General features: G+C 43.2%; 2 protein-coding genes across 7 annotated transcripts; both read left to right on the top strand.

Moving 5' to 3' along the window:
- Window positions 1–2482: 2482 nt before the first annotated feature.
- On the top strand, window positions 2483–7780 carry LOC139911584 (cornifelin homolog A-like). The gene is made up of 4 exons (XM_071899126.2): window positions 2483–2576; window positions 4067–4195; window positions 4328–4488; window positions 5657–7780. The coding sequence occupies exons 2-4, from the start codon at window positions 4069–4071 to the stop codon at window positions 5876–5878; spliced, it is 510 nt and encodes a 169-aa protein (XP_071755227.1). The 5' UTR covers window positions 2483–2576; window positions 4067–4068; the 3' UTR covers window positions 5879–7780.
- A 198-nt stretch (window positions 7781–7978) lies between these two features.
- On the top strand, window positions 7979–12368 carry LOC139911582 (RNA-binding protein 4.1-like). 6 transcript variants are annotated; one of them, XM_078291752.1, is made up of 6 exons: window positions 7979–8037; window positions 8607–9036; window positions 9169–9804; window positions 11288–11392; window positions 11531–11660; window positions 11757–12368. In XM_078291752.1, the coding sequence occupies exons 2-3, from the start codon at window positions 8628–8630 to the stop codon at window positions 9780–9782; spliced, it is 1023 nt and encodes a 340-aa protein (XP_078147878.1). In that variant the 5' UTR covers window positions 7979–8037; window positions 8607–8627; the 3' UTR covers window positions 9783–9804; window positions 11288–11392; window positions 11531–11660; window positions 11757–12368. The 6 variants fall into 6 exon arrangements, with proteins under 6 accessions (XP_078147878.1, XP_078147876.1, XP_078147879.1 ...); XM_078291750.1 differs by having other exon boundaries at window positions 10139–11392; XM_078291753.1 differs by lacking the exon at window positions 11288–11392.
- Window positions 12369–13503: the final 1135 nt, after the last annotated feature.

The following is a 13503-nucleotide window of genomic DNA, read 5'->3' as shown; positions in this document are numbered from 1 at the left end:
GTGGGTAAATATGAGTAACGAAGGGGGGGGGGGAGGGGGGTTCCATTCTTTTGCTCATCAGTATAGGAGTCACAAGTGTTAAATACAAGGGGGGCGGGGGGGCAACATTGGTGCATGACAAGCAAGTGTCCACATGACCAAAGGTTTTGCGAGACAGATGAGTGGGAGTGCGGTTGAATCGAGATGACCCAGATGCTGCTGTTCTCCATTTCTGCTCACGTGTCCGTTGTGTTTTTAGTCGGAAGAGTGTGAGCGAGCACTTGAGTATTTGTACCTCGGTTCAAGTTGTTGCATGTGCGTGAGAGGAAGACGGAGCCCTATCTCGTATGTTTGTGTTTACCTTTATACCTCACTGTGTATGTGTGAGTACTGTATTCCCTTATGTATCTGTATCCCTCACGTCCTGTTGAAAGACTGCTGGCCACTGTGTGTGTGTGTGTGTGTGCGTGTGTCTGTGTGTGTGTGTGTGTGTGTGTGTGTGTGTGTGCTAGTTGTACAGTCAACTCCTCACTCTGTCAGATTTTGTCTCTGGTTTTCTCACTCATGTTCTGATGGCAATAAAGGACTTTTCATTGTTTGGTATACACTTTTCTCTATAAAGTTTGTCCTTTTTGATAATGAGGATGCCCAAACTGTTGGGCCCACCGGCCTGAGAACCCAAAGTAGACAAAAAAATTTAAATGGAGAGATTATTTAAAATATCAAGTAAAAATAGCTTCTTTATATAATCACGGTGCTTATTAATATGTTTTAGTGAGGCAGATTTCTCCAAATAACTTCTTAGATGTTTAAGAAGATCAGATTTGAAACAAGCTTCAACATTTTCCACACACTCCTATTGTCATAATTCTAGATATGGACAAAATGCGTTCCTGTTTTGACTGAGAAAACTGACCAATAACAAACCAGCTTCCCTGATATTTGGGCCACCACTGCCCTAAATATTTTCTAATGTAACTTTATACTATACATATAAAACAAAAGGTTCTTTGACCCACACTTATCTATCTGTCTATCTATGAAACATGGGTTTCTGGTAACACTCCCTGTAGAGTGACTCAGCAGGGTATTTACAGGCCGCATTGTGCCCTGTCTCGAGCCTGGCCCACGGTTGCTGTGTGACTGTCTCTGAACTCGCACGCCCAGGAGATGCTGCGTCTCTCCCGGCCGTCTTCAGTGGAGACGGCAACCTACAAACGATGTTGATCCACCAGCATGTGCAAATACACACACAACAGGGCTTTCTGATTTCAGCTGTCTACACCAAGCACAGCACAAAATCACTGTCTCAGCCTGTCTGCAGGTCCTGAAGAAGTTTGAAAAAGTCTAAACTCAAGGCCCTGAAAGGTCTTGAATACAGTTAAATAAATCAATTTAAGTGTGGAATTCACATTTACAAGTCTTAGTGTGCTGTTTGTCTCATAAGAAATCATATTTCATTCTAATAGGTCTTAAATTTAACTTGATAAAACTTGCACACACCTTGCTTTCTTGTTTAATGGGTTATTCAAACATTAGAAACACGTGGCCCACTGCTCAAACATTAAGTCAAAATTATGATTCTGTACTTTGCAAAGATCATTCATAGATGATAGATGATCCTTATCTAAATGTGACAAGTGGACTGCTGATCGTGTTTGAACATCAAAGTCAAGGCCTTTCTGATAGGCTATAGAACTTCATGGCTGGGACACTTGTTCATATTCACTCTGATCCTGCAGTGAGTAGTGTGTGTGTGTGTGGCCATGGCCATAGTTTGTCTAATTTTTCTGGCAATCTCTTGGCACTAGAAGCTCAAAAATGTCAGTGTGTTGAATTACATAGAACTTAAGAAGGCACAGTTATAACCATAGAACTCGAAGGGCTTACAGAAAAGGTGCAGTAATTAAAATCTCTCATCCGCTCTGTCTAGTAGCCTTCATAGATCTCTACTGGAGTATAGCTTCTGTCATCCTGTGTCTCCCTCTGCTGGACTTTTACTGTTATAAGTCAAATCCACCTGACTTGTAGATGAAGTGCAAACAAGTATTTCCAATTTTATAAAAATGCCTTTAAAGTGTGTTTATTTCAGGACTTGTGCACATAGCACCACATCCACCATTTCCTTCACTTAACACTGAGGTAAATGGACACACTGTCTCCCTGCTTTCTTTTATGTCAACACACAACAAAAGAGCACAATTGGGTTTTTTTCCACTCGATTATTACTCGTCTCCTGCTCCTGACCTAGATCTGCAGTTATCACGTTTCAGTACAGTCAGCTTTATTTGTTTAGCCATACTCCCAAAAGCCAAACAGAAAACCTGTCACTCGTGCTTTTGGTTCAGCTTCAGCAACTTGTGTGAAAGTGTTACACGTAGTCAGTAGGAGTGACACCTCCAGCCCCCGGTTCCTCCCAGCATCCCGCCAGTCCCAGGTTGATTTCCAGACAACAAGAAGAGGTGGAGGTGGATGCACGTCTCTTTTTACTACTCAGATTATATCCATGTCAATCTGGTTTGCTGATTTCTTTCACATCTCTTGGCCCTAACCGCTCAGAAATCCAGAAATCACCTGATTATTCCTCCAACAAACAGGTATGTTGTTATTACTTATAGCAGAACTGTAAATTTTAGTCACTTAATAGAAGGCTGTGCTATTAATATAGCACAACCATGTCTTTTTTTAAAACTTGGCAATTGATATGGAAGAGAAAAGTTTGATAAGAGGTTTATGTTTTACTATAACAATATACTAATGTGCTGTTTATCTGCTGGGGTATTGTATTTTTGGTTTGGGCCAGCTTAGGTAACACCGCAAAAACTCACTTCATATGAGTCCGTTCTTAGAATATGATCTAATTTGAGCTATATTGACTGACAGTTCACAAAATTATTATACCAATAACACTGAAATGCCTTCCTTTGAAATTAAATCAATAACATTTTTTGGAGAGGCCAGCCCTAATGAGAAAACACTGTAATATTCCTATAACATTCCCATAAGGACCCATTAGTTCACAGTGAGTTTACTGTCTTAAATCTGCAGGGTATCACTATAATATTGCTATAATATTCATATAGGGACTTACAGTGTGTCTGTGCTGCTCAATAGTAAGTTAATAGTGACCTTATGGTATTATTATTTTTTAAATTCCCTATGGTATCACTATAATATCCTTAGCAATAACTAATATTCTTACAATATAGGAACTTGATATTTGTATAGCATCCTTCTAAAACCTATTATGGCATTAATACAGGTCATTTTGCAAGGGAGGATATATACAAAACATATCGCATGAGAAAACTCATACTAGAAACTCGAGTTTAATAGTTCATTATACAACACGGCTCAATTTCAAGAACATTGTGTATTGGTGCAGCTAACAGTGTTGTTCAGCTGGTTCAGTTTTCACCCCTATGGGAGTTAATCCCTTAGACAGGGGAGGAGCGTCTCTCTCAAAATCCCTGTTTCCCTCGAAAAGACAGCCGGGTCCCTGGGGCCGAACACAGGTTCCCCCCTGACAACCGGCCTGCTAGACTTGCACCGTGAACCTGCGACACCAGCAGCATTTAGTGTTCCAGTAACCCGCCACAATACATCCTGGAAAATGATATTTCGTCCTGTCCTATAGCTTCTGGCAGTCAGGAAAGGAGATACTGTCTGTCTCAAACTTCTTAACCGCAAGCAAGCATATTATGTAGAACATGTCATCTTTGCTGTTATTTTTAATTCTATAGAGAACACAGCTGAAAAGACCTGACATCTGGAGCATTACTAACAGTTGCATAATCTTTGTGTTTGCTTTCCAGTGTGAGTAATGTTAAATGAGTGGCTTAGGTGTTGCTATATCATTACTTTCCATTGTGTGGAACAGGGATAGGCAATCATATGCCATGGAGTGCCAAGCGGATGCAGGTTTTCATTCCTACGAAGGACTACAGCAGGTGATTTCACTGATGAGTGAAAACCTGCAGACTCGTGGCCCTCCATGGCACTTGCTCATCCCTCTACAAAACACCTCTGTATCACTCAGTTCATTGTATCACACGTTATCTCTCTCTTTCTCTCTCTGGGTCCACAGACATGGCGGTCCACCCTATGCCACCGGCCATAGTGACGGTTCAGCCCGGCATGTTCCGATCGCCGGCGGACCTGAAGACCGAGATGTGGACCAGCAGCCTCTTCAACTGCTGTGACGACATGGGCGTCTGTGAGCATCTGACCCATATCCGTCATCATCATCATCTGAGCGTGTAGGCGTTGGTGATACTCCTGGTTTGTGGTCTCACACGTATCATGTTTCTTCTGTGTGTGTGCGTGTGTGTGTGTGCGTGCCTGACAGGTTGCCTTGGTTTCTGGTGCCCGTGCTGCCTGGCCTGCCAGGTCAGTTCAGACTTCGGGGAGTGCCTGTGTTTGCCTCTGGTGGACGTGATATCTGGAGGCACCGTTCCTGCTGCGACTATGGCCATAAGGAGCACTATGAGGGAGAGATACCACATACAGGTACATATGAGACACTTACCTTGGATAGGTAAAGGACAGCACTGACTTTTTGGGAGTTTGGCCCATTGGTCATCTTACCCAATATGCGACAAGAGGATTGGCACCAAAATCATCTCTGTGTCTCAGGTAGATAGTTCTGTCCGGTGCGCATGCTAACGCTTTAGCATACAGCATGTTAAGTAATCGTAGGCGACTAGCATTATGCTAAAAGTGAGAAAATGAGAACTTGTAGCAGCTCTAAGGCCAGATGATTTTAATGACACACGTCTAAACCTGCCAGGCTTACTGTATGTGGGGCATTGGTAAAATAGACATAAAATTAACAAAAACAATACACTTTTTCTGCGAGACTTCGAATGTAACTTGTTTTGTTTACACTGGAAGTAAGTGAAGTGCAGAAGAGTTCATTCAAGATCCATGAAAATAGGCGTACGTGTCCATTCATGCCCATGTGGCTTACCATAAGATCATATCAACAACAGTCCCAACAAGACTGAACTATGTCATCGTCATCAGCTTATCAACATCATCATCACCATCATCACAGGAGTAGTAAACTCAGAGACATCATCAGACAACATTACTGTTGCCAGTATAACATACAGTACATCAACATTAACCATACAAGAGTATGGTTAGCATTTAGGGCTCGAGTGGCAACAGGAGACCTAATGTAAGGGACGAGCACTATCTGAAAGAACAGCATTAGCTTTCTTAAGCCTGCTTGTTGAATAAGTCATTTGAGACTTGCTTTCAAAAGTTATGAATCGACAGGTCATAGAATGAAAACCAATACCAACTTTGACCACTAAAAGATCTATCTTCATACTTTGGATGATGCTAGTTGCCTACGATTACTTAATATAGCATATTCTTGTATGCTAAAGTGTTAGCATGCGCACCAGAGATACGCAGGGATGATTTTGACACCAATTCTCGTCACATTAAGATGAGCAGTGGGCCAAACTCCCAAAAAGTCAGTGTAGCCCCATAAGGAAAAAGGTCAAGTTTAACCCACCTTTTTATTTACCACATTACTGGATTGCAATCATTCATATGTGACTGTATGTGACAGTCAACAACCACACATAGCGTCTCGCCTCAAACTGAAACCAATAATGATGCATGATGTATGATCTGTCTCCCGATCTCTCCTTCCAACCGATAGGGCTCCATGTTTGATGACTGCTGCATCGTCACTTTCTGCTCCGCTTGTGCCTGGTGTCAGATGGCCCGGGAGGTGAAGATCCGTAAACGCCCGCTCCTCCTCAACACCACCCACAGCAACGCCGCCGTGGAAGTCACCGTCAACCCACTGCCACACGCGCCCACTTACGTCCCCCAACCCCTGCACCCCCTGCATGCCAGACTCTATCCGCCTATGCCATAATAGCCACAGGGATCACAACTGTCACATAGCATGTGACAGTTGTGATCCCTGTGTGCTTCAACTCAGAGGGGTTCAGTAAAATGGGAGAGAACAACATACATAGGCTGTTGGCAGAAATATATATATAGCCATTAATAGGAGGTGGCCAATGAAACGAGACAGAGAGCGAGTCTGTGTGTGTGTGCATGTTTGTTTGCCTGATATACAGGTTTTGAGCAATATAATGAAATTATCTACATCAACATTCCTTTCCACAGTGGGTGCTCTATGGAGTAATGCCATGGGTTTGGTCCACTTGTCTCCAAAGGGACGAAGTCAAAGCCATTAAAGCTGCACTAGGCAAGATTCTTTATGTAGAAATACACCCGTCTTATCAGCCTAAATCACAAAGTGGGGCTTCACTAGAGAAGAGTGTCCCATCCCTACTAATTGAAACAGCATAGATTCGCCCTATTTGCACAAATGAAATGCTGGTGTCACGTATGGACACTTCTCCACCCACAGGAATTGATGAATCAAAACTTCAGAGTGAAATCCAGACAGTGAGCAGAGAAAGCCGGACTCACCAACGTTAGATCTTTCCCTCTCTCATCTCTTTGGTATCCTTTGGGTATAAAGCATCACAGACCGTCTGGGGTGGTAAACATGAGTGTGCTGTTTGCAGTTTACTGATGTCACCTTACAGGATTTTGGGGTTTTTAAGTCAAAATTCAAAAGTTACATCTCGTTGCCATTTGGCAGCATGCAAACTTGCCTAGTGCAGATTTAGGATCGGCCCTATGATCATCTGAACCCTCTATTTATTGTGGTAACAAAAGGCTTCCTTCCATTATTTCCCAGTAATGCTGAATTGAGATTTCACTGACAAGGCTTTATCTCACTAACATCATTGTTATGCTGTTTATTATTGAGCGGCCACGACCTGCGCTTTGAGAATAGGGCATGGAAAACACAGCCCCCAAGGGGAAGTGCAGAATGGGACAGTCCCTTCATTATGAAGGTGTTACAAAGCTTTTCACTGCTGCTCCTTCCCTCCCTTGCCTAAGGGGGACAAGGGAGGGAACACAGGAGCGTAGGGGAAATTGGGACAAGATGCCATATGATCATGACCTCAAGCCAAAAAAAAAAAAATCACCTTTAAAAGGAGCTTTTTAGTCATCATGTAAGATGTAAGTTGACATCAACTTTCAGCTGACTGAATCTGGAATCTTTTATATATTTTTTTATCAATGTATTTCATTGTAAAAGTTGTGTTTTTCTCCTAATTGATGGTCCAATCATGTCACATCTCAGATACATTGCAATTGACTGGGTTATGCTGGAAACATGTCAAACAACCATGCAATTTAATGCCTGGAGAGAACAGATCTGTGTATGATCCGTCGAGGGAGATTTCAGGAACCTTATTGTGCCTCTCTTTTTTGTCATATTCTACAGGGAGGTGTAACAGTAACCATATACTTCATAATATAAGCTATTTGGATTGGGATAATGTGAATTCAGATGTAACCTATCCACTTTGTGAGAAAATTCTTGCCTACATGAAGACAACGAATAACACATAAAGGATACAAGCCTGTAAGATGAGTGGATAAAAAGAGGAGGGATTTGAAACTGGATGGAGAAATTCTTGACCTAGCATTTTTTGTGTGTGTTTGTAGTAAACAATCTCAACAACAGGTCTAAAACAAGTTAACAAAAGCTACTAGATTTGAGTGGTGTTAAACTACAGCAAATTGTGATTGAACTACATGTAGGCTACTACACTTGTATGAATGTGTGTGTATGTGTTTATGTATGTGGTACACCTGTATTGAGGCGCATGCATGTATAGTTTATAAGTCTTTTTACTAAATCATAGCCTAAACATATTGTAAATAGCCAAATGATTTAATATTTCTGCTGAGGAATGTAAACTTTTATTAAAATCATCATACTACTCATGCAAGAGCAGATCTGTTTAATCAATGAATAGCCTTTTCCGGGTAAAAACTTTTGTCCATACTTTATCCAATCATAGGCCACAATTTTGGAGAGACAGCTCCATTGACCAATCAGGTTCATACGTCTGCGCTCTGGTACGTAAACGTCAGCCCGTATCCGATGTGTTTTATCTTTCGAGTTTCGACTTCGTAGTGGCGCGGCGGTGAGCTAGAGGGGTGAGTATTTTTGAGGTTTTCGGTATTACTTTCTTAGGTATTTGTTCCCATTTCCATTTTAACCGTCTTTTAACGCAACTGAATAAGAATTAATTATCTACATCGAGTTTTATTTCGTTCAACCACAGGAGACAAAATGGCTAACATCAGGCAGCTAACGTTAGCTTGCTAACACACCCATTCAAATGAAATGAGCCTGCTTGGCTAGCAAGTGGCCAGGAAGTGGAAACGCAGAAAGTACATTGATGTTAGCGTTATATTTGGCCATACGGCGGCTATTGCCAGAGTTCTCTACTTTACCGACTGTAGTCACGTAAGTGTGAGCTGTTGTGAGCCGAAGCGGCACATAACTGGCGACAGGTTTAATCGTCATTTTGCTCTGGTCTCCCATGAGCCCTCAGCCGCCTAGTTTACAAGCTTTCTATTTCCTGATGATGACGCTATACTAGATCCACCATTTGCTCGCTCACTGGTATGTTTGGATTATACGGCTAGTTACAGTCTCTACAGTTACTTGCTGTCACTCCACGGAGGCCTATGCTGACCCGTCCTGTTTTTTCTCTTTTTAGAATAGTAACACTGGAGCAACAATGGTGAAAATTTTCATTGGGAACCTCTCTCAGGAGGCTGAAAAGGATGAAATTGAAGCTCTCTTCACGCAGTATGGCACAGTGACCGAATGTGCCAAGTACAAAAACTACGCCTTCGTCCACATGGATGACCGCAAGTCAGCCACCAAAGCCATCCGGGAGCTTCATCTCTACAAGCTGCATGGCAGGCCCATCAACGTAGAGCCCAGCAGAGGGAAGAACCAGGGGCCTGTCAAGCTGCACATAGCCAACGTGGAAAAGGGCTTCGATGATGAGCTCCGCGCTCTGTTTGAAGAGTATGGCACAGTCTCAGAGTGTGCCATTGTCAAGAACTTTGCCTTTGTACACATGCCTAACTCTGACGAGGCCATGGATGCCATCAAGGGGCTGGACAACACTGAGTTCCATGGTAAATCAGTTTAATCTGAGCTGTGAATGGAGGAATTTAAAAGTTTCGGGCTTTCTGTATATGGCTGCTCTATAGTGCAAGCATTCAGCCTTTTTTAAAAAAAAATTCAGTAACAATTTTTCACTCTTTCAGGTAAGCGCATACACGTCCAGATATCAAAAAGCCGACCCAGAGGGGGACCCGAGGAGGAGGAGTATCCACCTCCACCCGGGAGAGGAGGCTATTACCCTCCCCGCTACCCAGGGCCAGGTGAGAGGCCCGAGCCCCCCTACAGAGGCCGCATGCCCGCTTACCCCGCCCCCCCTCCGCCGCCGCCTCCGCCGAGACGACCGGCGTACCCTGAGCGCGCCTACGCCGAGCAAGACAGCTACGGCGTGGTGGATTACTACGAGAAGTACAGAGCCCGTCCGTACAGCGCCCCGGGCTACGACGACAGACGGCCCGCCGCCATCCCGCCTCCTCCGCCTCCCCCCTCGGCGCTGTTAAGAGAGCGCCTTCCCGTGACGTCCCTCGACCCGTACGAGCGCCGGCCGCTCCCCCCTCCTCCGGCCTCCTACTACGCCCGGGACAGAAGCCCCATCAGACGAGTCCCTCCCCCGCCCGCTCCCGCAGCCGGCAATGGCTACTCCTACGAGCGTTCCCGGCTGTCTCCGCTGTCCAGGGCTCCGATGTACGGAGTTCCCCGCCCCAGGGACCCCTTTGCAGAACGAGTGCCTCCACCGCCACCCCGCTACGCTGGCTATTAAACACACTGGAGTGTGATCCAAGGTGAGAGAGAACGGAGAGTGTGGTTCATGGCTTCATAACTCATACGTTGATAAGAATCAGGCAGGTTTGAGAAAGCAGTAAAATAAAGGTTTGCCGAAATTTACATGAAAGCTGAATCCGTTAATTTGAGACAGAATCTCGCTTTAAACCATCATCACAAGCTAGAGCTCTTAATTCTTGCAGATCTTCTCCAGCCGAGAGATCAATGTAGAATCATTAGTTTGCTGGTAGAACGCTAAACATTGCTGCTTTAACTTAACTTAAAGATCAGTCTTGCGCGAATCTTGATGAGTAAAACGCGCTTCTTGACTTGTGTGGTTTGCTCTCTTTCCAGGTTTAGAATATGACAAGATCGTCGTTGTCTGCTGATGCACGTGGCGCTATACACCCCCCTCGTCTACGGCGGATTGCGTTGCGTTCGCCTGAGACTTACTGGAAGATACTGTATTGCGGACAGCCCCGTACTTAAAAACAAGCGATTCCATGTCTTCGGTTCACGTATTCTTCTGAGCTGTTTTTGCCTTTTCTGTTCTTCTGCTTGTTTTACTGTTTAAATCCTTAAACTGTTTTTGCAGAATAGGATGCTGGCTTAGGTGCTTAGTCTATTTCAGTTTGACGCAGTACTGTTAATGGCCAAAAACTACATACTCTGCTTTTCGACCTTGATATAAATGAATATGGCCTCTGGAAATCTGTGACATACTTTCATAAACAAGGGAATAGTCAGTTAAATGAGAATATATATGTAATCTTTGTAAACAAAATTATTCTAGAGACACTGAGGTTGTTGGTCTGGTCACGAGAAATGCTCCACAAAAAGACTTGTTAAATAAATTTCAGTGTAGTGGTGCTTTAATTTCATATCCTGTGTGGCAGGTTGTACAGTAATCACTTAAGCTTTGCGACGCATGTTAGCATGACAAATCAAATTTCCAGTGTGTTTAATTTTTTTGTTTCTTTTTAGACTTTGTGTTTAACTTTTCTTGCGAGTATAGGATCTCTATAGCAGCGTTATGTATGATTTTATTTTCTTTACAGATTGCTTTTTATTTCAAGGCTTTTTAAATAAACAAATGAAACCAAAAACGACGTTTTAACTGTCAAATTATTCCTCGTTGGGTAGGCTTTTCAGTCAAATGACTTGGCAGACAGGGAGAACCACTATGCACAGGATCACAACTATCTAGTGATATCCAGGCGTTTAACCTTGAACACGCTTCCAGTGTTACTTTTCACACCCTGGAGAGAGAGAGTAGTTGGCCATTAAGTAGAGCAGTCATTTATTATTGTCTGAACTTTGCGATGGCCCATGTGTCTTGCGACAACTGATCTGAGATCCTTATTTGCATTCTTCATCTCTGCCATTGATTTCACTCTACATATTAGTCAAACTTTCCATTATTGTTTGAACTCAACATACCCTTTCACTCGTACCACAGATTGCATGCAATATTGGTATTCTTAGTATTTGTGCTCTTTGTAGGTTGTTAGACCCATGTTTCTGCATAGGTGTTGTGGACACTATGCAGGAGGCACCACCTCATGGTAAGTGATCCTCGGCAGATGTGCAGCGTCCTGTAGATAATGGGTAGGTATTGTTTAAACTGTATTGGGAAACTTAATTACTCTTACTGATGCACTGATAAATTTTTTTTTCTATGATTTTTCTCCATCTCCTGTCTGCCTCTTGTATTCTTCTATTAACGCCTGGTTTCTTTGTCCATAGACTTCTGCTCTGGCAGCTGTTGTGGACCATGGTGGATCTGAGTGCCGTGAAGTGAATTCACAAGTGCGCTTGGTCTCTGAGCCTTACAAGCTGACAAGATGGGGCCAGATGGGGCTCCTGGAGTCGACAGGTAACGAAGTGTGATTTAACTTCATTTACCAAGATGAGAGGAGATTTATTTATATGTGAATGAATAATGATTTGAACTGTCCTGTTGCTTTTATAGGAAGTGGATTTGGTCCTTTGGCCCAGTCAGAGATGCTCGGCCCAGTGCTTGGAGAGCTGAAGTGACAGTCCAGTCGTCAGAAAAAAACACCTGGATACTACTTTATTGCTGTGCAGCTGATAACACCAAAATAGTAGAGTGATTACCTCAAATTAATCCTACGGGTCAAATTTTGGACAAAAATGAACCGAATCAAGCCTCATCATCCATAGACACCATGGGCAAAGTTGACCACACCTGTCCCACCCATCACTGTCCCTCAACCCCCCACCCACATAATTGGTAACTGTGGGGTGCTGGTGATGAGGCTGAGGTGGGACTAATCCATATAGTCTGTGTTAGTTGTAGTTGGACTAATACGCTCCATATGCCCAGGAACAACCTTATTGTGTAAGCCTGTGTATGGCCTGTTGTACACCACTGTTAAACCATGTTTTTACTCTTAATGCTTGGTACTTTATCTATGAACTACCTCTTTATGAATCTAAAAAAATACTGCATAAGTACCACACAAATGTCGGTAGCACTGTGGTTACTTGATCAGCTCCACTGAGCATTTGCATACAAGCTTTTGTATTCTATCTGTTAATAAATGATTAACCGATTTGTAAATGAAGAGTTGTCTTGAATTTGAATAAGCATACTGACTTTGACTTGATGGTATGAAAAGCTTTGTTGACCTGCTAATCCTTAGTTAAGCAGTTATGTATCTGTGTGATAGTTTGATATCTCAGCAGTAGAAACCAGTATTCAAACATTCAAACGAGTATTCAAACACAGCAATGAGGAATGGGCTTTTTAGGCTAAGTGGGTAGCAGATAACAGAAAGTTGATGCTAACCAACCTGTTCATATAATGCTACTGGTTGATTGTGAATTTAGTTAGGTCTGTGCTGCAGTCCTCAGCCTCAACTCTGCCACTGATCTGTCCTGGATCACACTCCAAACCCTCCAAGGCAACAATTTTATTTGTTATGTTTATTTGTTATGCTAGAATAATACGTGATTCAAAAGTCATATTTGACCTCCAGAGGATAACACAAAAAAGTGTTATTTAAAACATTTCCATTGTGGTCTTCAATGCAAGATGAAGCCAACTTGAAACAAAACGCAAAGCCAGACGTGGCAGTCGGGAGTAGTGTGAACCCTGTAAAACCCACAGCTTTTCACTCTGTGTTAAGGATGGAGCGCAGGTCAGCATAGCGCCAAGGGATGTACAGGGTATGCTGGTCCAGCCTTAGCTAGTCCTTAGTCAGACTCAACCACTAAGACTTCTACTTCTTGCCATCTGACTGAGGAACTAAATTCAGCTGCCATCTGTCTCACACTACATGCCCTCAAAGTCCCAGAAAACCTCTTCCACCATCAGCAGCTGGCCACACAGTTGACCTGCAGTCTCCTCTCTGAGACGGTGATGTAGCTCTAGTCCGCCATCAGGTGGATGTGCAGGATGCGGGCAGGGTGCCGATGTGTCACACACCACCTATGGGTCCTGTGGGAGCGAGAATGGGTGGGGAGATGAGGGTGTTGTAATCGCTCCGATGTCAATTTACCACTCCCTCATATAAATCCCTATCCATTTTTGGTGATAAAGAGGAGCAATGACTAACAATGCTATTTAAGTCAGTGTGATACATTGTTAGATTTAGATCACCAAACTATCAGCTTAGAGTGAATTTTGGTCCTGAATGCAGATCTGATATGAGTTTTTAGATATGGATTCCAAATACATTTTTGCTTGAACTTTG

The sequence above is a fragment of the Centroberyx gerrardi genome, chromosome 23 (assembly GCF_048128805.1).
Source record: "Centroberyx gerrardi isolate f3 chromosome 23, fCenGer3.hap1.cur.20231027, whole genome shotgun sequence".
NCBI lineage: Eukaryota > Metazoa > Chordata > Actinopteri > Beryciformes > Berycidae > Centroberyx > Centroberyx gerrardi.
The sequence above is the reverse complement of the archived record's forward strand: the minus strand, read 5'-3'. Positions and strand labels throughout refer to the sequence as shown.